A 25,904-nucleotide genomic window follows, 5' to 3' on the forward strand; every position below is an offset into this window, starting at 1 on the left:
CATAACTGTTCCAGCTTTTCACTTTAACCAATGACAGCTCTTCTACCTGATTGTCCTTCATGCTACCCAGGATGCACTGCAGTGTGCCCAGCTCCTCGCGGGCCCTGGAGGACAGCTGACTCCATCGTTGTAGTTCCGCAGGATCGGAAGCTTGCTGTGTTCGCTCAATCTCTAGACACAGACCCTGAGGTGAACAAAAGTTCAGGGTTAAAACAACATGTCTGAGGTTTGTGCAGAAGTGATAGACAAGCCTGGAAACTCTTATTGCCACTAAAGGTTTTGGGGTTTTTTAAAAATTTGATTATAAGGACACCCAAGTGATACTATTCTTTAAAGTGTTTGCCAGAATTTTATTTTTCATTTTTTTAAACAGTATTTTATTATTGGCAAGTATTTGGCACCAAGTGTCAATCAGTGAAACAACAACAAAAATGTGTATCATCCACCTTCTTGGGGGCTCCTCAAAACGTAGCTCCGTAGCACTACTAGTGGTCAAAATCTCTGCAGGGTACCTTTAATTATGTAGTGACTACATCCTGTACATAATTGTGTGTGTACAGGCACAATAATGTGTTGATAAAACCTTACAATCACATTAATGCCCTTGCCCACAAGTTAGTACACACTGGTGATTAAACTGCTCCCACATTTTGCCACATGAGAAAAAACAACTGACTATGTTATCACTATTGAATTAATTTAATAAACGGTTCTCATTTGTGTAGTGAAATGCGAGTGCATTTAAATGGGAATAAACTATACAGAGCCAATCGGATGGCTATCACCTCGGCTATCATTAGGCTAATTGCTAATAGAGCTCAGAGAGGCTGTCATGGGATTGTATGTTGGAGTGATCGGGCTAACTGACTGGCTGAGCGGCTCCACACTGAGCTGTTAGGGAGCTCCGTATTGCATGCACGGGCACGCTGCCCAGAATGTGCCACGACCCCGCCCCCTCCCCGGCACCATGCCCTATCTGCCACGATAACAAGAGCTCGGACTGAGCCGCATTCCACCAAAGGATGGAGGAGGAGGAGAGAAACACACTAAACACATTGACACACATATCTCAAAACTACACACAAAAACACAGGGACATGCCACACACACCCTTTTCCTCCTACACAGCGGTCTGATACAGTGCAGAGGGAAGTGAATGACTGATAAAGGGGCCTATTGTTTTCTGATGGCAGTCTCAGATTTACATTCACACTGATATACTGTACAAGTGCATAGACACAGACACAAACAAAGCAACCATTAAGAAAAACCAAGTGTAGACTCAAGAGTTCAGAAGGCACCTGTGTTATCAGCTACAGTCTCCACATACATAACATTCAAAACAAAGATAAAATGTTTGCAGATTTTTCTTCTATAAGAGGATGCACTTTTATAAATTTCTCTTTTTCAAGACTGTCCTGGAAATGTTGCAGACTAATAAAAAAGTTAGCAAAACATGTCACAATGATCAAAATTAGAAGGAGCACATCAAAAGAGTAACACCTGAACACAGACTAAAAACAACAAATTTATTTATTTATTTTGACCTGACAAATCCAGCTGGAATCGAGTCATTGTCCATTTAAATATATTTTGGTGTCAGTGTGCAAGTGTCAGTGTATAAAACTGCAAATAATGAAGTCATACATAATGTTGCCAAAATGCCAAAGTCAAAACCATAAAAATAAATAAGACAAATGTAATACTATGTAATACTAAATAATTAATTAATGAAACTTTGTGATCATACCTTGCTTGGTATGATTGTTACCTGCACTTGGGAGATGTTTTTGGTGCTTTTTGTCTCTCTGCGTGGTAGTTATCAGTTCACTTAATAGCAAGTTAGTTATCATAGATTTAAATGAAGTTTGGTGGAACACTGACCATGGTTTTTCACTCATGTTTTTAACCATGAATTCATTTATCAAGATCATGCACCGCTCACCTGTGCCCGCTCCACTGCCCCCTCAGTGGTAGGGACATCGACTACTCCGTCCCTCAGAGTAGCCAGCCTCGCCTCTAGACCCTCCACCGGGCTCGGTGTCATCTGGTTGGTCTCTAGACTGGCTAAGGCTGGAATAAAGCAAGCAGAAGAATGAGAGAGACAATCTATTAAGTTATCCATCACTTCTGCATCAGGTCTTAAGCATGAGGTTTTCCACCACAAGGGGGCAGTGAGCTGGTTTGAGATCTCCCCATCTGTGTATGGGAGTGCATGTGTGGGTTTTCCATGCAGAGGATCCCAGATGTTTGACAGCATGTTTCTCAAAGTAAGTTAAATAATGCTCTCTTAACCTACCCCTATGTGTCAATCATGGCAGATATTTTCTTGAATACAATACAAAGCCAAAGTTAAGCTGTCATCAACTCTTAATGCAAATAACAATTACACAGTCCACATTTGTGGCTTCTTCACCCTTATTTGGTTTATTTCATGCTAACATTTCTTTCCTTATATACTCGTGTTCTTCTTCATGACTCTCCTTCGACCTCTCCCCTCCTTATCTGTCAGTGTTTTAATTACCAGATGATTTAATGCTTACATAATCAGGCTATGTTTATATTCACAAAGAGCAGAGATGGAGTATAACTGGGAGAAGTGGGGAGGGGTAGTGAGAGGCCCCAGCGAGAGGCAAACTGCCCTCAAGCAGAAACAAAATGGTTTTCCTTGGCTCTCATCCAAATCCTCACAGTCATAAAAGCCCAAGAGGCATAGAAAGACAGACACGCACAAACACATACACACACACACCTACAGTAGGGTCAGGAGCAGAGAGCATTCAAGTTTCCCTTTACAGACTCATTTTTGGAGAGCAGCGCATGTAAATTCCAAGACTAAAACAGTGACTGATTTTCAGGGCTGCTTCGAGTCCAAGTCACGTCGTCAGGTAAAGATGGAGCTGGCACAGGTATGATCTTACACTTGATCGCTCACGTATACACTCACGCATCTGTGAGCTTTGGAAGGCCATATAAGAGCATCATCCATTACTTGTGGCTGGCCAAGGATTCATATAAAAGCCAATGTTAAATTTACACAACGCTGGTGAGACTGGACCGCTGATCTTAGCTATCACTCTTTTAGTTTCCCTATAAACCTGAAAGCTTTGAGCCAAGAGCAAAGAGAGATAAATAGGTCCTTGTTTTAGAGAGGGTTTAAAAATCTACAGACCTGCAGCTATCTGTAGTAAGAAGATGCCTCAAGGCTCTCATATGAATATCAAATGGTGCTGTTAGTGCTGAGAAATCTGCTCAGAGTTTTGGAACAGCATTTCTCTCCACTGATTTAGCAAATTTTTTTCCGTGTAGTTAAACAGAAGTACCTTCGTTGACCTCTTGCTGTTTGCTCTGTAGCCGCTGAAGTGTGGAGGCGTGATGTGCTGATACCACCACCATGTTGTCCTTCAAAGAAGGCATGGCTCCCAGTGACCCCGCCTCTGCAGAAAGCTGCTCCAGTCGCGGGTTCAGTGCCGTGACCTGGACCAGTTGAGACTGAGGAGAGAGAGAAAGGAGGATGTTTATTCATTTGTATGCAATTAGGAGTTAATAGGCGTTGTGATACTTAAAACTGTAGAAAACATTGTTGATGTTATTGTAAATTTAGAAAGAAGAGAGAAAGAAAGGGAAATTTTATGTAGTTGGATCAAGATAGGGTTATTCCCATGACCAAAAAATAAGCCAGAAAATTTTGAGTGATGACATTGGATGAACAATCTGACACAACAGAAAGCAGCTGGGAATACATTTACAGCCAATAAGATTAGTGGTTTTCTTAAACATTTTAGGGACTTCTGTTTTTACTGATGAGACATAATGGAAAACGTATGTTTCACTAATAATGTTGTTTGTGTTGTATTTATGCTGTGGTTTGACATGACCCCCCTTTTTTCCCTCTTTCCTTTTTTTCCATTCTCTTGGTATTTACATTTTCTCCGTATATATATAGTTGTGGGGGCTGAGACTGTTTTTCGTGACTTTTTCCAGGCATTGATAATGTGCTGATTGTGACCAGGTGTCGACTGTTGCCAGAAATTGCGTTTTTGATGACGTTGGCATGATGAAACTAATTTATACATGCCTTGCTCTTTGTCTTGATGAAATGTTGCTTTTTTTCCAATCAGTAATAAAAAGACTTTGGGAGCTACAATCCAGTGTGCGGACAGTCTGCTTTTTTCCTTGTATTTATGTTGTGCCACAAAGCACAATCAGTGTCATCTTAAAGAATTCAGACACTTAATAAAATTTGTCCCTATAAAAATGAGGAAAACCACACACACTGCTACCATGAGTTTGTTGAATGGTCTGGAAGTGACTGGATGGAGTCATGCTTTACAGTGACAGGCTTTCCCTCCCTGCAGAAAGTGAATTACTCTTAAATGGAAACTCCACACTTCAGGACACACCTGAAAGGTTAGACCCCTCTTGTTCTGTACACCTTACATTGACTTTAAAAGCATTTAATCCACTCACAGTATAACTTTTTTCTTCTTACTAAATCCCCTTTCTGCCCCCCATACCTTTAATATGTTTTTTCATGTCTGCTGTGAAACATTAAAATAATTAAAACTAGATGAGCTGAATTAAAGGGGCTAAATGAAAGGATTAAAGGTCAAAGTCACAGACAGGAGATTAGGGTGATTGAGGAGTGAGACACTGACTATTACCTGACATTCTCCACTCAGGCTTCTGAGTTTGGCCTCGTCGCACTTTTCCACAGCTGAGATTGAATCTAGCCATCGATCATGTTCCTCCAAGGCCCGATCCAGATCTGCCAGCTCTGCAGACAACGCCGTGAACCGGCTCTGGGTGCGAACCCGCTCACGGGCTGCCTGCAGCTCCCTCGCACACACATCCCACTCAGTTTGGATCAGGTCTATGTCGGCCCTCACCGAGTCCACACGCACTCCCTCTACAGAGACACACGTCAAATGCATGTTAACAAATATGTAAGCAGACTTTAAGTATCATTTTGTTTGAATGTGTCACAGTGTGTGTTTTAAGTAGGAGAAAGAGAATCCAGCAAGGCTAAAAACTAAAAATTGGAAAACAGACAACACAAATAAAAGAACCGCAGATATGAGGGAATAAAACAAGTTGAGTTTAATGGAAAGTTTGGTATTTCACAAATCTACCCTAACTTAGCAGTGCTGGTCCACTACCCCTCACTGCCTCCAGAACAGTGTAAACACATAAAAATCCTGAGTGGCTCTTCATTTCCGTGACCAGTTATATTAAGTCAGCAACCCTGCAGGCTGACAGATTTTTACTACTTTATCTACAAACACCCACACACCCACACAAAAGTTCAGATAACTGAACTAAAACTGCATAACAATAAAAAAAAATGTAGGCTTGTAAATACCCAGAAAATACCAAGCAGCTGTGGAAAAGCAGTAAAATATATGGAACAAAAGAACACAATTTAACAGGGAAATGGAAGATTTCTGTTAGAGCCAGTAGTCATGAGCTACCGTGAGACGATAAGTATCATAGCCTACTATAGGAGAATAATTCTTTGGTTCACTGCAATGTTCAAGCTAGTGCATGATTACACACTTTCTGTGACAATGAGCAAGGTCAGTTCTCTCTTTGCCTCATACCTCTCTCCAGTTGATCCATCAAGCCTCGTCCCTCCTGGACCACTTGACTAACTGCGGCTTCCTTTGCTGTGAGTTCCGACTCCAAACCCTAAAGTGATCGACACATATTTAAGATGTGGTTTTCAAAACATATGCTTTAACTTTAAATTGAAATCATTTATTTTTTAAGATGTATAATCTGCAGGTTTACCTTTAACTTGTCCTGCAGGTCTGGGGTGTCAGGTGAAGTCTCAGGGTGTGTGGAGGCCAGTGCCTGAGCTGAGGTCTTCCATGTTTTAATCCAACTCAGTAGATCAGCAAGCTTATTTTCAAACCTGCAGAAGACAGAATGTGTAGATATTTGTGAGTTTAAATGTCTTTAATGTTTATACTTTTCTGGTAGGGGAGATAGAGTCTGTCTCTATGTGTGTTTGTGTGTCCCAGTTCTTACACTCGTCTGACTTCTGCATCTGTCTCCACCAGTCGTTTCTTAGGAGGGGCAGGTGGGGCCAACTCCTGGTCAGCGATCGAAGCAGCTGCAGCCACAGCAACCGTATCAACGACGACTTGTTCTTCCACCTGAGTCATCCCAGCGTCAGTCACAGCTTCCATCACCTTAGCAGTGCATTAGAGCGCGGTGAAGAAAAACAATCAACCACAGTCACAAAGTGATAAACAAGCCTAACCCTAACCAAATATTTTCACATAACATTTTTACTTTTTTTTACTACTACTACTACTACTAATTCTTTAATGTATTTCTACTTTACCAGTCTTGTAGGAAAAAAATCATAAATGTTAGTATTGAAGTTTTACATAAAATCCTTCCACAGTTGCCCAACCAAATCCAAACTGTGAATGTTGGTTTTATTATAAACCATAATTACTATTTATGTCACCCAACTAAAACTACTACAAACTACTTTGGGGATAACAGAACAGCAGGGTGATTTTAATGTTTCTGTTACTATTTTCCACACTTCTTCCATTTGTTAAAATCAAATCAATCTTTATTTGCCGCATACATCATTAAGTACAATGTGTAGTGAAATACTACTTTTCTATTGTCTGAGATTGATCAATAAAAAAATATTTACAAAATGTAAACCTTAACCTCCAATGAACCAACCACTAGACCTCTCCCTTGCCCTACTTCCCCTTTTTGTCTTACATCCTGACCACTGCAAAGGCCAAAACAACATAGGTTGAGCCATTTTTACCATACCAGCCATTTACTGATAAGAACTACAGTTTTTCAAAGGGAGCTTTCATTTTTCTTCCACGATGATCTAAGTGGGAGCTTCTAAAGGTTCCTGACATTCACCACTGTGAGTTAAATTAAGCTCCATTACATTCTGATGTGAACTGTAGCACCTGCTGGATTTGTCTGCGTCAGCAGCCATGTGCTTTTTTACCACAGTATTGAATTGCCTCAGCTGGTATCCTTGTATTTCTATCAGCTATTCACTGTGACATTTTCAAGCACAGTCAGCAGGAAGACAAAGCTCCTTTAAGTAAAGTTACATGCAAAACCAGGGCGAAAATATGACACACACCTGGAAGGAGCAGTCCTCCAGCTTCTGCACCAGGCTGTCCCATCTATGGGCCAGTTCCTCTGTGTCTGCCTCGATCTTGGCTCCTGCCTCAGCGTTCTGTAGTAACGATATCACATCCTGTCCTGCATCAGACAGCTGGTCTAGGGTCCTCCTCTTCTTTTCCATGTCTTCTTTTAGGGTCTACAGGATATAATGTCAAAACAATCAAAGGCTTCACCAAATATGGAAATCCTGCTTTGAAGTTTAGAAATTAAAAGTAGTTAGTTTTAAAATGTCTGCAGCAGCTATTATTGAACTAAGGGTGCGATTTCTTTTGTTCTACTTATTTTTTGGTTAAGAAGTTGAAGTGACACTAACAACATTAAGCTCTTTACATTTACAACTCATTATATTGCTAGGTAAATGCTGTAATTGCAGCACAGCAGCTACCAAGAACTGGCACTCTACTTACTGCTAATCGGCGCACATTAGTATTCATTTCACTTGGGTCCTTAAAATTGCTGGTCTGTACTTCACTCAAGGCCTCCTCTTTCTCTGCCAACCACGCTCTGAACAAACTCTGTAGAAGAGGTGGGAAAACAGAATTAACTTCAATTACCAAGCAACCATTACAAACAGAATCTGGGAGTCCAGGAACGTGTAAAAAAAAAAACAAAAACAAAAACTAAATAAATATGCAACTCTTTTTGAAAAAACCCTTTCAAAAACAGACGCGTTTTCAGCTCAAGCAACGGTGTGTTTGAGGTTAGATAAGGGTTGCAATACTAAGAACAAAAGGATTTAATTCAATGGGTTCACTTTGTAGTTAAAGGACTTTTGTAAGCTTCATGGAGTGAAGGATTGAATGCTCTGTCCTTCATGACAGTGGCTGTCTCTTTTCATCACAATATAGCTCAAAGGAGGAGGAGAGTCTTAAATGTTGTACTTGAAGTGGTTCAAATATAATTGGTCATTTAATTACAAGGAGGAAGAGAAGCCAAGGCGCATATAAGAGTCTGTGTGTATAAGAGAGAGAGCCTGCTGAATGTCCTACCTGGTCCGATAGAAGCTGTTGCCATACCATGAATACTTCCTGCAGCTTGTGCCACCTCTCTTCCGTCCAGCGACACACAGCTGCCCAGCGCTCACCCAAGGACTGAATACAGGATAGAGACAAACATTAAAGCAGTCATGGATATTTTCAGAAATACATCTAAAAATACATGCATTCAAAACCAATTCTCTGGTACAGGTTCATACATATAAAGACATAATTTATAGCTTCATAATCCATGTAAAACTCATGTTTAGCTTCATCACTCTGCCTTTGTGGATCAAGACAACAAAAAGCTGAGCAAAATATTATTGTTTCTGTATAAAAACATGTATATATACAGTATATAGTTAGTATATACACACACACATTAGATAGCAGTAGGGTAACAATCTTGTAGCAACATATTACATGTTATTTATCCAGATTAATAATTAAAAGGCAAATGTAATTTATTACATGTACTGAAGGAGGCAAAACAAATTCACAAAAGGCACGTCCAGGCTGACAACTTACTTGTAGTTGCTCCTCCAGCGCAGCAGTGGCACTCTCACCGCTGTTCTCATCCACCACGACCACCATATGTGTTAGAGAGTTAACTTTTACTTGCTCCGCCTCCAGGTCGTTCTGAAGCTCCTGAGCGGAAACCCAAATAGTGAATTCAGCATGGTCACATATTACCCATTAACAGAGCTGGCAGAGATGAGCTATTCAGCTTTATGATGACACCACAGAGATCACAGTGCATGAGTCACAAAACTACAGGATCAAGCATGTGACACAGTGATCAAAAGATGGTCTGAGAACAAGAGCAGCATCATCTAAATTCATACAAACATGTTTTATCACATCAACTTCGCTGACTACATCTATTTTCCAAATTTTCAGTCTTGGATCATTATACAAAATAATAATTTGGGCTGAAAAATGTTTGAATGGGGAAAGTATTTTTACTTTGTGTTGTTCTATGTGTTCCTTGTAGACCTCCACGTCTTCTGCAGGCGGTTCTGTCTCTATCTTTCTTATTCGCTCTTCTGTCTGTGTCAGCCAATCTGAAAGCTGCTGTAACTGCTGCTGCTGAAGGTCCATTAGGACTTCATGGAGCCTGGAGAGAGAGAGAGAGAGAGAGAGAGAGAGAAATTTAAGAGACATAAAAAGATGATACCAGATGACATAAACTTTAAGGTGAGACTGCCTGTTAAGCTGGTTTAGTAGTGTGTTCTGAGTTCTGCTTCACAGAAGCACAAACACTGGATTGAGTGACAATGTTCAAGACTCCACAGACAAGGAGTCATAACACACACACACTTTAAATCAAGGTCAACGAATGCTCAAGCGGACATCGTGAATACGATTTATGAATAACTGTGTATGTGTGTGTATGAGTGTGTCTAGAGCATCATAAACCTTGATAACACTGACTAAGTGTCTGACTTGTTAGGCCTTGGATGGCTACAGGCTTATCAGGTGTCACCTTCACACAGCTTGCAGTCTTGCACATTCTTCACACGGAAAACCCATAAATATCTATGGTCACACTGACACTGAGAGAACAATTACCTCTACTGGACAATGTGTGGCTCATGATGTGATGGCACAGCACTCTAAACTGTAAAACAAATCTTTAAAAATCTTTGAAAATTTAAGCCTTATTTTTCTTAAAAAAAAAAAAAAAAACAGTAAAATGAGATTATTTCAACTTTTTCGTCACAGATCAACAAGTGATATTTGTCATTTGCAAATAAGCAATGGCAAAAAGTATTGCATTACATCTACAGGATTGAAGCAGGTGTATGTGTGTGTGTGTGTCTCTACCTGGCCTGGCGGTCCATGCTTGCCACTCGGAGGCTCTCCCAGCGGGAATTGAGGAGGCTCATCTGCTCCCGGATTTCATCTTCTTCTTCTTCTGTCAGGTTGCCTTGGGCAATCAGTTGATTACCCGCTTGCAGCACATTACCCACGCTGCTCTGGTGAGCCGTCAACTCCATCATAAAGGCCTTTACAGAGATAAAGGTTATAATAAAAGTTGACAGAAAATCTCTGACTGTGGAACTGTTTTCATTTCAAATGCTGGCCTTCCTGCAAAGCAGTGTGCCTGAAACAAAACAGCCCTGACAAAAGGCAGGGCTGAAAAACTTACAGGAAGACATTCAATCTCTGTCTAAAGTAAAGGCGGACAATGTATAACCAGATACCCTTAAACACAAGTATCCTGATCCAGAACAGTCAAACATGTAGTCCTAATATTGCTTCAATTATCTGAGGTTCCATCCACATACTTACATCTGGATATGTTTCTCTTCTCAACCTCTAGCTTCACTTAATAACATTTAACGCCCTCCAGAAGCACTGGGCATCATCTCTGTGCCCTTGGTTTCACAAGTGTTGCTGTAGCAACAGACAGATGAGCCTGTGTGCACATACTCAAGGGCTGATTCTGTCAAGTGGCCAACTGAGGCCAATTACAAAACAGAAGAAGGAGAAAGTGCTTCAAGAAAGAATATAGGAGCAAATTTGAAGGAGCTAGGTTGCTTTTCAACTCCTCAGAGGGGCTGCTGTTGGCTGGCTCTTGCGCAATATAGAGGCCAATGAATTTTTGAGTTGTTGTCTGTTTTCAGTGAGCTGTCTGGATGAGTAAGCATTTTTGACTGCACCTCTGAGCACATTGTTTTTGATGAGGCTTTGGTGGAGAAGCTGGAGTAAGTTGGGAACAACCAGGCCGAAACAAACTGGATTGATTTTCTAGACCTCTTGAAAAGCCTGGCTGTTAAAGAGGCTTTGGATTTGGTTGCTTTCAGTCTTGCTACCAGCTTTCTGCTTTGACCTGGATTCCAGACATTAGACTTCACAAATATTCACATTTCAGCCAAGGGAATCCAGCCAAAGCCCCTTTACACACATGCACAGACACAAACCCTGCAACTACGCCTTCTCAAACAAGCAAGTAAGCTCTGGGCCAGGGCACCATGGGGTGCTGTGCTCCACTGTTCTTAGCAGAATTCCTGACATTCCCAACATGTACGGAGCATGTACTGTTGGTTGTGGGAGGCTTCTCTCTGTGGGATACTATCTTCAGGCTCAACAATGGAGAGTGACAGTTCTTAGACTTAAAACTGGTATGCAAGTCTGACAAATAACAACATTGGTCGAGTAAAATTGCATCACAGAAGTGCATCAATATGTGTGCTAATAATGAATCCACTCAATATGAAAAGTCTGGATACAGATCATTTAGGAAAACACTAATTAAGCAGCTAAAGTAAGTATAGAAACAGTCATGGACTTTTCATCTACTAACTTTAACAAGTATCACACATTTCATCATTTTTTCAAGCCTCATCAGTGATAACTCGTAAATTCCACCTTAAAAAAAGATGAATTACACACCTCTGTATGCATGTGCATGTATGCTTGCATCTCTGCATGCCATAACCCAATGTGCATGTCTCTTCTCACCTCGTGTGTGTGAAACTGATCTTTGACTTCTTCCACATCGTCCGACACCTCATCCTGGATCTGCAGAGCGTCCTCAGCCGACAGCAGCCAGGTCAGTACCTCCTCTAGCGTGGTCTGGTAGCTGTCCAGGTCCACTTCTAACATGCCGCCCTCCATCTCCCCCTCCATCTCTGTCAGGGTGCTGGGGGTCTCGGGCTGGGGGCTGCTGCCTGCTTCCTCCATCTGCACATTCTGAGAGACATGAGGCAGGGGATGAAGCCACAGGTTGACTAAATTATAGACATCATGTTTCCATCTAGTACTATAATTACTCCATTTGTAGTACAATATTACTAATAGTAACTACTGTGGAAACTGTACAGGGCCTAACTTTGACAGACAGCATTGGAGAGGATTCTTAACAGGATTCTTACAGTGTCAAATCTACTGTCTTTAAACTGGAATAAAAATAAGAAAATGTAACTGTAATGTAAAAGTCTTTGCTTGTCACTTTCAAATTGCCACATTAAAACTCAAACACAAAACTGAAAAGCTAAAACTCTGAGGATAACCATGTGCATTAAACACAGCCATGCCCAAAACCTCCATGTGTCATTTACTCAGATTTTCATCTGGCGCATCAGCTGGCAAGTTTGAAAATAGAACCAGACATCTAGGAGGGGTCTGGGCTGCTCCGGAGCACGCACAGCGACCTGCCCTGCCCAGTTAAGAAAAAAAAAAAAAAAAAAACAACTGCAGGCCTATTACAGGATGCTGGGAGGTGCCCCTGGCATGCTGAGCAGGTCAATCTTCATTCTAGGAATAGCAGTAAGTTTCAAACACAGTAGTATGTTTGGGTGAGGTTTGCTGTACAGGCAGGAGGATGGAAGGTATTGCCTCCAATGAGAGGAGGCAAAAGAGGACAAGCTTGGGAAACTTGAAGAGAAGGGGTTGAATCAAATCTTACACTTAATACCCTGGCACGATCTAGCTACACATGGAAAGATAATCTTTCATTGTAGTGACAATGCTCATTTCCTTCAACAATTTCTCTCAACAACCAACCGGGCTTTGCTAAATCAAAACACTATAGAATAGGCATTTCAGCCACATTTTTAACAAAACCTAAAATATACATTACTTTAAATACAGCGTTTCTACATACTATGTGGACATGGTTGGGCCTTTGTTGACAACAGCATTTAACAAGTTATTCCAGGTTTCCATTTTTCTAAAGGAAATGCAGTAAAAAATCTGTTGAAATGAAGAGGAGATAAAAATCTGCAACAGCACCCATGCCAAGTTAAATATGACAGAATTGCTAATGGGTGTGTAGGGACTGGTACAGTAATAAGTCAAATGGACCTTTGTTTTCCAGTCTGAATTTACACAGTGGTAACGTCTGTGTAACGTACTCAGGGAAAGGTCACCTGCTGGAAATATTCTATGACCTTTTGGGTATTTTGGAATAAGTCACACAAATATTGTAAGCCCTTACTTATATTACCCCAGTGTAGGCAGACAAAGGCAGAGCAACAGAGAGAGAAAGAAAGACAGGAGAGACTGAGAGAGAGAAAACTGCAGCCTTGGTCTATTTATTGAATCGAATGGCTGTAAAATAGCTGTGGTCTGGCTCAACAGAACACTTTATTATCACCAGATGATTTGCTCAACTCAATCCCTGCATTCATCAGTTTTGCAGTTGTGATTCTGCAGCATGTAATGCATACACTGGTGCACTTAACATCAGTGATATTCCGACTGAAATGAAAACACTGCTATAAAATTGAATTAGATCTTGAGCTGAAGTCATCAATATTGAAAACAAACATCCAAAATCAACATTAAAAAACACCTAAACATTATCACAACACCAATATTACAAACCTAAAACTAAAGAGAGGAACCGAACATAGTCATCAAAAACAAAGAGCCTTTATTTTTCCTCCACTCAGTCTCACTACCAGCAGTATTACGCATCACTTCCTATGGGGAGCGGAAGCATGCCAGGAAAGTAAACCCCTTGTTGGACCAATCAGAGCGCCATTTAAAAAAGACTTTTCCAGCATTCGTTCCAAGGCGTGTGAAGTATGTGCCCATGGGCAATAAAAACTTAAGAGGTGGTTTCGGGATTTTCTGACTCCTGACTGAAAACCTCTGAAGCCAGCTGCCCCCCAGCTGCATGTGATTGAAAGAAAAAGAGAACAGCAGGCTGGGAAGGACTAAAAATGTCCCCAATACATACAGTATGAACCAGAGTGCTTACGAAATTCTAAATGGAGTATATGAAAAGAATAAAAACAGGAAAAAACAAAGCTATATACACATTACAAGCATAAGTGAAACGGTAGGAAAGTCCAAGATGTACAAATAAGACACTCTGAAATGTCCACTGATGTTTCTCAATGAAGTATCAGCATGTGCATGTCAGTAACACACTGAAGACACCCGCCCACCAGCACACAGACATCTTTAATGCTCAAATAACCTTCCCTGTCAACTCTCTGCACACACTCCCATTCTCACCAATTTATTCCCTCATTTCCTTCCATGCTATAACAGCACTTCGGTATGTTTCCAGCAGCGTGCGGCTTGGTCTGTAGGCTAATGTCAGAGGGGTGAGTCATGGCTCTGCTCCCTATTTGCCTGCGCCTGCTGTGCTTTTCATGAGCAGCGCTGGAGAGAATGAAGGAGATGGCTTTTTCAGAGTGGGAGTGACTCATTCTATCTGGCAACACACACAATGAGATACTTCACAATATTCCTTATGCCTGCACATAACTGAGTCTGTGGCTTTCGAACTGAATGTTATCAGAAACACAACAGAGCAGCAAAGGTTGAAGTAGTTATGAGTTTAAGGTTTTTGAGACTCCAGCATTTCAGTTGTTTTAAAAAAGGAGCTGAACTATCATCTTTCCATTCACAGAAAGAGATAAAGGCTTGTTTACACCAGCACAGACAGAGGGATTCAGACAGGCAGCCACTGGGGGAGATATATCTGCTGATCTGAAGCACTGTGTCACTGCTGAAATAACTGAACCATGGGGATTAATGGGGTTATTGTGCTGGTTTTATTAGAGGTGTAACTGTATTGTGACATATTTATCACAAACCACTTTGTATAGGACATTCGCTAGGCTTCTTTGAGAGCAGTATGCCCTTTAAACCACATAGTCTTCCTAGTCAATTTCAAACTAATTGCAGTTTATAATTGGCACATGTGGAAAATAAATTCCAAAGTTGAAGTCCAGAGAGAAAAGTTTAGGCAATATGTAATTCATTGACTGTTATATCACTAAATCATGCTGGTCAGGTTAGCCCAGCTCAAACAGATTATAAAGTAGCTAGCATCATCAGTGTAGCAAATACCCATGAGAATCCAGAGCCAAAAGAGCCTCCCATATCATTTAGATCCCTGTGCAGGAGACTTTTCCTGTTAAAATATAACAAAAAAGCTAAAACACGCTGAGGTCTAAAGTCCTTATCTTCTGCAGATTCAGAACAGGCCAAATGATTAACAAAATGATTAACAAAATACTAAATACTAAAATACTACAATAGCGTATCTTCAAGTCATAGAAAACACAAAGTACATCTTTAATATTCTTCCTGTGAGCATAGTTTTGTTATAACGCCAAAAAAATACCGAACAGTGAACTAGGTTTGGGTACAAAGAACCAACTATTTCCAAATGTATAAGAATCTGAGGTTTGTTAAGAAACACGATTTTCAATTCCAGTCATAAATTTCTGAATCTTTGATCTAATGTTCTTCTGTCCACATTGCTGTGTACCAGCTGTGGATTTTTTTAAAGTTTGCACATAAAAGAACACCTTGGATTCTGTAAAAAAAAAAAAAAAAAAAAAAAACCCAAAAAACCCAGATTTAACCATGGATTCCAGTAGGCACCTTTTATGTGAGTAGTTTTAAGGGTCATGACATAATTCAGTGACCCTTTGGTGTAGACCCATGTGTCAAATCCACTTTGTCCTAAAAATACCACATTAAGTAACAACTGTAACATACTGTGTTGGACATTTTACCTGAGCACTGACGCCTGGACCTGAGTCCTCAGCCTCCACTTTGTATTTGCGTGGTAGGGTCTCCACCTCTCTGATAGCCTCCATGCTAACATCTTTTGGCAGCACAGCGAACAGTGATGTCACGTACATGATAATGGACTTCTTATCCGGTAACTGCACCGCCACATCTGTAAGACAGTAGGTAGAAGAGATACAAATTAAGCATGAAAAGCAGGAGGTAGAGAGAGAGAGAGAGAGAGAGAGAGGGGGATAATGAGGTGAAAATTGGATAAGGAGAAAAGCAGCGTGGCAGATGGAGTGAGATAGCAGTTAAAGGGTGATGGGGGGGGAGATGAGATGGGAAGGAAGGTGAGAGGGGAAAGAAAGAGGCAAGTTGATGCAAGTTGTAGTAATTAAACCCGGCTTTGACACAGGTCAGGTGTGACTGCCCCTCAGTCATGACATAACAAGAGGCGTCTGAATATAGACGGCTCATGCACACAGAGCATCTACAGGTGCGACATGAACTAGAAAAACATTCTGTGCAAACACAGCTTCTTACAAATCTTCAGCCAAAGACAACATCAAGGTATTTGCTGCACAGTGAGTTTATCCAAGCACTGGCAGAACATGAAGGCAGGCTACGTGTACTCAGACTATGTTTTATTATGTGGGAATTTCAGACTGTAAAATGTACGTCATACCACCAATCAATTTATATTTTTTTTGGGACTACTAAAAAAGGTAGTAGAGAGGTGCCTTTTCTTTTGCAACCTTTTTTGATAAAAACTTTCATTTCCAAAAAAAAAAACTGTACAAATGACCTCCCCCCGTGGCAAAGTAATACCTTCAGGATCCAGTAGCCTCTCGATAGTCAGCTGGTCTTTGGCTACAGTGAAGGCGTGGTCCAGTCTCTCCACAGGGCTCAGTCTGACCACCTGATCCCAGCTGAATGCGTTTGGCCTTACGACACACAGAACAGCAGCAATGAGAGAGGAAACATGCACACAGTAACATTAAAAGGTTTCAGGTATAAAGGATACAATATCAGATCATTCATAATAAACCATATGAACATATTTCTATTTTGTTGTATGCATTTCTCAACTGGTAGAGTGAAAAAAAAAGAATCTGAACACAATAAAAGAATGAAGTTTTCCTTCATCCAAGTGAATTCATCTCATGTATCATCTTTTAAGGCAACAGCTTCTGTTGTTCATATGCTTCTGTTTTGTACACACCACCACGTTTTTGAACAATTACATCACATACACATATCCTTCATGTAGGAACAAATTCATAAATATTTACTTATATATATGCCTTGTCTACAGAAAAGACTTTCCTTTGTTGAGGCCAGTTGGGTTTGGAATGTGTGTGTTCAGTGATTCACCTAAACCCTGGCCCAGGTCTAAACCAACACTGGCCTTTCTCACAGCTCACAATCCTGTGTGTGTGTGTGTGTGTGTGTCACTGCTAAGGACAAGGGGTTACAGAAAGGAGGGGGGGGGAACACCCCTGACGCTTCGCTCACCGAGTGTGTGCAAACAGTGACATGGCAGGCGTAAACAGAGCAAGTCAAGCAGTGTACACACACCCAGCATGTGCTGACCTGTCAACCTGACCTTCTGCCACTTGCACAGCCAGGGTATCCTCACTCTCTTTTCCTCACACACACAAACACACTCACATAAGCCTGTTTCACACATAGTTCCCAGTATATTACTGGGATAACCTTTCAGGCGCCGCTAGTGATTTTCACTATTCACACATGCAGCTACATTCAGGAACATTTCCAGCTTGCGTCTTTTCACACATGCAATGGCAATGCAGGAATAGATGGGGCAAGGGATGGTCCAGCAGATGGCGGTCATGCAACACTTTTGGATGCCAACCGCCATAAAACTAAACAGAAGAAGAAGATGATGGGCAAGGCCGGATGTACAGTATGTGTATGCGGCCGAAGACGTCTCTTATTATTTACATGATGGGTGAAGGGATGTTTTTGTCCAGTGCCAATGTCATGTTTTTGATATTCAACAAGTTTGCGAGACAAATCACCCGCAAAAGCATTGGCATGGCAACTGTAAACAAGTCGCGGATTCAAATGTGTCATCAGCAGAGTCTTGTGATTGGTTCATTTGCTCCATGTGAAAGCGTCTTTCGTCTGACAGACATGCTTGTCCCTGATTTCATTCACAACATAGCCGTACCAGCATTTTCCCTGAAATGTTACTAGGTCTTGAGGTGGGAAATTGGCAGTGCAGATTTTCCTGAATATCGATCCCTGCTCCCATTCACACATGACCCCATGCAGGAAATGTTCCTGAACATTTCAGGGATACACTGCATGTGTGAAAGAGGCTATAGAAAGGATCCTAAACATCTCCCACTTCTAAATTCCAGGCCTTGCTTTCTTGACAGCGTTTGAAGGTCTTGGCCTGTGCTCAGTATGATTTACATTTGGAATCAAAGGGCACATGTCAAATATGTAACGCCTATAATGTGGGTTTTGAACTATGGAAAATGCATAGTCACACACAAAGTGAACAGCAGCAACTCAATCAATTTCAACATGAATGTAGGCTCCTCAGCCTTTTGTCAGTTTTAACGGGTCACAGCAGTAAAGTAATGATTGTTACCATGACCACGTTTCATGCTCCAGTACCCTCCAGAGTCTATGTTGTCCTCACCTGAAGTGGTGTAGGATGCCATTAAGAGCTAGGCCATCAGCCCAGCTGGTGGTAAAGTTCAGCACATTGACTTCTGGGTATGAACGGGTGCACTGGCGTACCCAACTGAGTAAAATCTTCTCACTGTTGGTCTGCTGAAGGTTGGACATGACGTCCTTCATGATGTCTTTAACCTATATGCACACAGTCCAAAAAGAAAAAAGACACATATATAAATAAAGATGAATAAACATTTAAAACATGCAACATGCTAAAATATGCAAAATGCACATTTTGATTCCATTTGTTTCCCAGGATATAATACAGGAACTTACTGTTAGCTGCTTTATTGTGATAATTCTGCTTGTGGATTTTGTTGATATGGAAAGTGACTGTAACTCTAATAATCCTTGAATTGACAAGGCAGATCAGAGCATCAGCAGGAGCTATGTTTTTTCAAGAAACACCAGGCTGCTTAGAAATATCCACACATTCTTTGCTAATCCAAACGTGGGTATATGAACTAACCACAGGTTTCCTACAATGACATGTCTAGGATGCACAACAACATAAACATATCAAATCCATTAATTGTGCATACAGTGACAGGAGTGGCATTAAGGTAAACTAATAACAATGAAAGAATAATGAAAAATATGTTATAATTATTAATTTTTTTAATAATATTGAAAGAAATATCATTGCTCAAACTGTTTTAATAAAACCTATTGATTAGCTATTTTCCTCCAGATGGTTGTTTCATATTTCAGCGGGTCAATCTCACACAGCAGCAGATGATAAGCAAGTTGATATGCATGCACGCATGTGCGCACATCAATATGGCTTTTACGTCATCTGTATTTTTGATCCCTCAGGAATATTAGTGAACACTGAGTTCACAGTAAGAGCAAACATTAATGAGGGTTTGTGTGTGTACATGCAGCATCTGGGAGGACAGAAGGGAACAGCATGTATGTGTGCTCACCTGCCAGTGGAGGATAATGCTCCAGATGAGGCCCAAGGTCAGCTTGTGGTTCCCATCCACAATATCTGTACCTCCTATGTTTACCAGATCGACCTGAAAGAGGGGGCACAGAGTAAGACAGCAGCTCACTAGAAATAATTATAACAAGCAATGGAATATTAACAAGCAAATTCAACCTCATTACACACCATATAAAATAATAAAATCTTCTCTGTGAAAATCTCATTTGTTTACATTGATTATAATTAACTTTCACAATTAAGCTTGTATGTACGTTCATGTATTTTAAACACTTAAAGTAACAACTCTGATCACATAGTAACCTTCGAGCTTCCATATGCAGCTGGGTAAATAATAATGCTTCAAATCTTAATGAGTGTCCACATTGCTACAGCTGAGTACTTCTGAACCATGCTTTACAGACAGTGGATTATAGTGTCCTAATTACATCCATCCACTGCTACCTGTGAGGTTTGTCAGACACTTGTCATAGGAGTCAGGCCAAGTGTAGAATGATTACATATAAATATTTAGGAGAGGATCAAGGCACAGAGTGGAACATGAGGTCAAGTGTCTGGTCAAACTAAAAAGTGACGCCTTTCTCTACCACAGAGTTGACCTGCGACCCATCTCTAGTCCCAATTAGGCCTGTCTGGCTACAGCATAGCTTCTCTCGGCCTCATGTTCCCGCTATACTCCGACCTCTTCCGTTTGCAGTGACATAAATTCTACAAATGCAAACAGGCCTGGGTCTGCGTGATTGCACAGGGAAATTATTATGATTGTCATGCACGTTGCAGTTGACAGTGGAAAAGTTTCACGCATCTCACACGGGAGCCACTTGAGTGCTTTTTTGACGACCTAAGCCAAGCAGGAGACAAAAACATGACAGGCTTTTTGCACATGAGATTTTCCAATGCTGTGGCCACTGCTCCTCTCTAGATACAGCATTAGACTCATGTTAAGTGTGGACGGCAAAGATGCATTATTTCACGACTAAGACATGACATGAAACTCAAGCATATTTGAATGATTAATGTGGTTTTAAAAGTATTTTTACAATTTCTATTTATTTTCAAAACCATCCAAAGGCCTTATTTCATTTCCTCCAGTCAGCAGACTTTACAGGCTCATGGGAACTCTGGCCTTCTCTGCCAGTTGAAAGTCTCTGGCTCTTGCAGGAACAGGGCTTCCATGCAAACTCCAGAGCCCACTGGTGAGGTCAAGGCATTAAGACCAACCATTTTACACAGAGAGGAGGAGGGACGAGGGAGCGAAAGACTGAGGGAGGCAGAGAGACAAAGAAAGATACAGAACACAGTGCAGACAGAATGGCACATTCAGAAGAAAGGCCACAGGAGAACATGTAGTCCTGGGTAGTTACAAGAAGTGTTACTAATATGAATCAAGCCAGTGCCACCTGTGCTGGAAATATACCGAGTCTGCAAGTTTTACTACGACAAAACACAACAACTAACAGCTAATTTTACTGGTCATTCTAGTTCCCTCTTTCTGGCTGATGGTGTGTTAATGAGAGCAATCAGCAGCTGTACTACGTGGCTTAAACTAAACTCTGCAGACTCTTTGGCCTTCGTGGAACCTGGTTAATAAGAACTGGTGCATGTGATTTGGCTGGAAGCGTCCACCAAACAGCAGCTGATGTGACGAAAAAAATAAGCAAGTACTCACATTATTTTGATGTAGAACTTGAAGTACTTTGTTGACGTTGTTAAGAGCGTGCACTCTGGTGGATCCTCGCTCTTTGGTCTGAGGAAGAGGAAACACAGCATAAATCAGCTGACAGCATGTTCATTGTTCACTTGCCAATCATAAAGCTGCAGGGATCTTTGACAGTTCATAAAATCACCTAAGATGAATGGAGTAGATTTAGAGCAATGAGTTTCAGTGGAATCATTGACATATTCATTTACGAATACACACACACTTAGTCCCAGATCAAACTAGAGCCTGAAATATATGATGTGAGGCATTGCTACACAAAGAAAAGATCTGCCATCACTCAACAGAGTGTTTCTCCCCATACATTCATCACACCCATTACTCTATCAGCAGTGTCCGCAGGCCAACTTATAGAAAGAATGACAGGATGAATGGCTGCCAAATGCAAATCTTCACATACCTCAGCCACTCATTAGCACTCAATTATAGAATTAGTATTCTGCTATAGTGTGTGTGTGTGTCTGTGTGTGCCTGTTTGCATGGCATAGAGACAGCTGGCACTTGTACAGCTGCAGGTGCTAGACAGCAGATATGCTGCTGAAGGGGCGACAGTGAGGTGACAGTGATAAAAAAAGAATAATCAGTGAGTGACACAAAAATGTGTGTGTGTGTGTGTATGCAAATGCAAATACACATACATACACATACATACACAGGGATGGGACACTGAAAGAAATGTATGAATTGCACTTTTACCCATTCTTTTTTTGATGGAGTATTGGGTGGGAAGCCAGTAATTAAAATGTCAATTTAATTAGTTAAGTAAAAACTTAAGTGTCTTATGGAAAATCACACCCATGCAGAAAATACACATATGAAGAAATTGACAAAGTTTCAGATAATGTAAGAACGAGCAAAACTGATGAAATTGGAGATGCAATAAGTTTGCAACACATCTGCTTTTGATTTAGCTGGTTCTATTTCAGGAACTAAACCAGATCTGCTAAGGCCCCATGTGAAGCTTTAATGTTTACATTAGATTTAGTTTTTGCATGAAGTAATAGATGTGCTTGTGCTGGCTTGAGGGGATTCAGCAGTCACCCTTCAGCTATGAAAAACATTGCAATTGTATTGCCCACAAATCCATAAGCACATGGGTGGTGTTAAATTCCTTGCTTGAAAATCTTTGTTTTGAATACGTTGTCCTTGTTGTTCAGTTTGATAAAAATGTGCTTGCAAACCAATCTTGTTTCCTTCATGCCACAGCTCAAGTTCCAAATGAAGTCAAACAGTACTGAAACAATTCTCAGGAATTTTAAAGGTCAGGTTTCTCTGTTCCTAAAAATGTTAAAACTGTGAGACAAAAAGTGTGCAAACCTCAATACACACATACAAAAAAACTTACCAGGACAGTGCCAGTGAGGCCCTCCAGCAGGTCCAACAGCTTCTTCCCATCCCTCAGGTCAGAGAACATATCTTTGATGGGCGTCTTACCCGTCTGATTGGAGAAAATCAAGTCAACATTTTAATCAACTCAGGAAATGTGGAGATTCACAAATTATTTGAACATTGAAAATTATGACAGATGTCAGATTGTCACTAAAACAAAATTATGTCAAAGTGGACTTAAATCTTTTGAGAAGTCACAACATTTACATGTAATTAAATAAAAAAGGCAGCTACTTTCAACAGGTATGTTTGGCGGGATTTACAAAGCGCCAGCTATAGAAAAGAAGAAGAGAAACTTTGGTAGGCAATAAGAACCACAATCATAGCTGTAGACATTCAACACTTTGAAAAAAGCAAATGTAAGGGAGGATTGTGAAACTGAAAGCATTTAAGAGCTGCAGGGATTATGTTGCCCTGTCTGAGGAGTGCAAATATTTAAACAAGAGTGCACATATTTAACACAATTCTCTGAATGGTTTGTTTAGGGGAATGATGAAATATAAAAACAGGACCACACATATAAAGCCATTAGTTCTCAGACAGAAATGATTGCTGGGTAGAGTCATGGACTAAGAAATGTACTGAAACAAAATGATGTGTTTAGTCCACTGAGCATAGCACCGGGATCCAATCACAAATACTTCTCATGCTTTGTTTTAACATATGAGGATGAGATATGGTAATGGCTTGCAATGAGCAGTACAATAAGTTCAACAAGATTTATATAGTGAGAAGTAAACATTTCAACAGTTGAATTTACGGTCCTGATAGTAGCCATGCTTGCTGCAGGCACGTCACCCTCTTTAACGAGGGAGGAGAAGTATAATATCACAAAAATCTGCTTTTTATCAGAAATAGACTGATTATATCAGGACTGAAATAACCTACATTTAATGCAACCACCTCAGTCCCTTGTCAGAAACTTTTATTTCAATCTCATGCAGAGGAAGCACATGTAAGTTCTAAAATAATTAACTTTTTATTGTGTGTTTTAATTGGTGCAATAAAGGGTCAGCATCCGTTTAAACTAAGTTGTCTACATATTTTTATTTTACCTTGGAGAACTGTGCATTTATCCACTTGGTGAATGTTTTCTTCTGTACTGTGTCATGTTCATCTGTGGAAAAAAAAAAGAGGAGGGGGTGTGAGACAGGTGAACAGGTGTATCAAGACTTGACATCAACAGTGCGTACGGTCAGTCTCTTGATGACAGCAGCAAAGGAACATTTCCACTTGTTTATTTCAGGAACTTATTGGCCAAATTCACTCTCACATACACACACACACACACACTGACATGCTGGTAAATGGTAATTGTAGCTAGAGGCATCACGGCTTAAAAGCATTGCGATCAATGCGGCTGGAACATCAGAAAATTACACACATTTACATAGGAACAAAATGTAGGCAAGAGGGAGTATTTGGATGATGTGTACAAAATGTCAAAATGTGGGTAACGTCAGAGGTAAAAGACAAAAAACTCTCTGTTTGCACGTGTGCTCCAGCCCTGGCCCATTTATAATGTTCCCCTGGTATCTGAACCCAGTTGTGCAAATATTTCACATTTTCTTCCCGCTTGACTCCCTGCTCCTCCTTTATTCTCTCCAGCATGGCACTCTAATAAGGCCTCATTGTGTGTCAGGCAGAGGGTCAGCTGCTTTGATGTGCCTGGGCGATGGTTGGCTCCTGTAATGCATTAGAGTAGCTCGTGCACTTGCAGAAGTCATAACTTAGAGTCAAATAAAATTAAATGAAACAAAAATAGGACAGGACTTTAAGGGGCCCTGGAAAGAATTCATCTTTAAAAATAAGGAGACACAGTCGTGTAATAAACAATCCCAGGATATACAGGATGTTCTTCAAGTGTGTGCCCTTCCTGTGGCCTCCTAAATAACCAGTTCATTAAGTTGTCACTTTGTTCCAGGATTGTTCACCTGAGGGAATAGGGCCAAAAAAGAGAAATGCATTCACATCTGCTTCTAAGCACCATGACTGAGGTCTAAGACTGTAATCTGGGGGAGGAGAAGCTGTAAAGTGTATGTGCGTTTAAACTGCCACTGTCATTCAACTAGCCGCTGTGTAAAGCACCATGAACTGAACAAAAGGTCAAAGGTTATGATCACCAGCCCCAGCGGTCGTCGGCTTCTTTGTTTGGGGTGTGTGGAGTGTATGTTGTGTGTGTGTGTGTGTGTGTGTGTGTGTGTGTGTGAGTGTGTGCAGACGCTAGCTGGGTGATAAGGGGCATAAAAACAAGAATGTACTGCAAAAGGAGGCCAGAGGTGGGGGTGATGGAGGTGAAGAGGTGACAAGATGAGATTAATGGTGTGAAACCATCGACAGATTGTAAAGCTAGCTAGAGGTTTGGGTCGACTTATTGACTGGATTTGAAAAAAAAGAAGTTGTCAAACATGTTGGATGCAGCAAAGTTGCCGTCAAGTAGCTATTCTTACTATTCAGTGTCACATGTCACTGTGAGTGAGGACTGAATATACATTTTTCTATTTTTCCTTCTGATCTTTGGTTGGAAATGGACAAACATGAATTCTATATTATCTAAATGCTCCAGAAATATTAGGGGCATTGGAAAGGAAGATGACTGGGACTGGGACAAAAGTATGAAGCATGGAAGGCTAGTTGCCTAGGCTGGTATATATTTGCACTGTGTCCTTTCTCTGTGCTATTTTCTTTAGAAAGCAATGAACCTAAACACTGTCTAAGGTTCTACTGAGAGCATGTTGACCCATTTTCCACATAAATCTCAGGCACTAACAACAATACATGAAGGATTCTTTCTTAAGGGTGAAGAAGACAAAGGAGTGACAGCAGAGGGAGGTGATGAAAAGTAGGATACAGGAGACAACAGGTAGGTACCATAAGAAGGGGCCCAATGAGTGATGGCAATCAATCACAGAGGATAATTAACAGGTAGAATGATTAAACATGTCCTGACAGACGAAGAAGAGGAAGAAAGAAAGACAGTTAGACCACAAGACAAAACAACAAAAAAAAATTGGAAAAAAAACAAGGAGACAGTGCCAAACAGACTGAGAGAGGCAGCCAGAGGGAGAGAAAAATGTTGGCAACAACATTTAAAAACAACTCCGAGTCTAGCACGAGGAGCAGGACAGGTATACTACAGGTATGCTTTCAACACAATATCAATTTTCCTTTTATAAAAAGCCTCATGAGGAGGCCTCCTATCCTTACAGCCTTATCGGCACCCTGTGGAGGGCCTCCGAGGCCCCCAAGGAGAGGGTCCCTGTTGGCTCAGGTCTCCTGGGTTCTCCACCTTACCACCTTGAGAGGACAATACACTCAATTCATACACGCTGCTCCCCCTCAATCTGTCTGCTGCTCCTACTCACCACAGCACAGGAATGTCTTGCTGCTGGACAGATCAAGGCAGCGGCACAGCTGTGTGTGTGCAAGTGTGCTCTGGAGTGTGTGTGTGTGTGCGTGTGTGCGTGTGCAAGAGAGAGAAATACCCTTCCCA

The 25,904-nt window shown here is 41.0% G+C and overlaps 1 protein-coding gene across 5 annotated transcripts in view; it reads right to left on the reverse strand.

The window, feature by feature from the left end:
• Positions 1-25,904, reverse strand: part of utrn (utrophin) — a 181,694-nt gene that overhangs the window by 139,793 nt on the left and 15,997 nt on the right. For all 5 annotated transcript variants that reach the window (XM_067572501.1, XM_067572502.1, XM_067572504.1 and 2 more), the window contains 21 exons: positions 23,467-23,528; positions 22,368-22,460; positions 20,972-21,049; positions 19,283-19,375; positions 18,319-18,491; positions 16,473-16,588; positions 15,647-15,813; positions 11,625-11,855; positions 9,984-10,165; positions 9,123-9,273; positions 8,685-8,804; positions 8,169-8,270; positions 7,587-7,694; positions 7,136-7,315; positions 6,031-6,194; positions 5,791-5,914; positions 5,601-5,688; positions 4,665-4,909; positions 3,324-3,492; positions 1,946-2,073; positions 47-184 (listed from right to left, as the gene is read on the reverse strand). In XM_067572501.1, coding sequence (XP_067428602.1) covers positions 47-184; positions 1,946-2,073; positions 3,324-3,492; positions 4,665-4,909; positions 5,601-5,688; positions 5,791-5,914; positions 6,031-6,194; positions 7,136-7,315; positions 7,587-7,694; positions 8,169-8,270; positions 8,685-8,804; positions 9,123-9,273; positions 9,984-10,165; positions 11,625-11,855; positions 15,647-15,813; positions 16,473-16,588; positions 18,319-18,491; positions 19,283-19,375; positions 20,972-21,049; positions 22,368-22,460; positions 23,467-23,528 — 2,912 coding nt within the window. The remainder of the gene's footprint in view (positions 1-46; positions 185-1,945; positions 2,074-3,323; positions 3,493-4,664; positions 4,910-5,600; positions 5,689-5,790; positions 5,915-6,030; positions 6,195-7,135; positions 7,316-7,586; positions 7,695-8,168; positions 8,271-8,684; positions 8,805-9,122; positions 9,274-9,983; positions 10,166-11,624; positions 11,856-15,646; positions 15,814-16,472; positions 16,589-18,318; positions 18,492-19,282; positions 19,376-20,971; positions 21,050-22,367; positions 22,461-23,466; positions 23,529-25,904) is intronic.

The sequence above is a fragment of the Thunnus thynnus genome, chromosome 18, assembly GCF_963924715.1.
Source record: "Thunnus thynnus chromosome 18, fThuThy2.1, whole genome shotgun sequence".
NCBI lineage: Eukaryota > Metazoa > Chordata > Actinopteri > Scombriformes > Scombridae > Thunnus > Thunnus thynnus.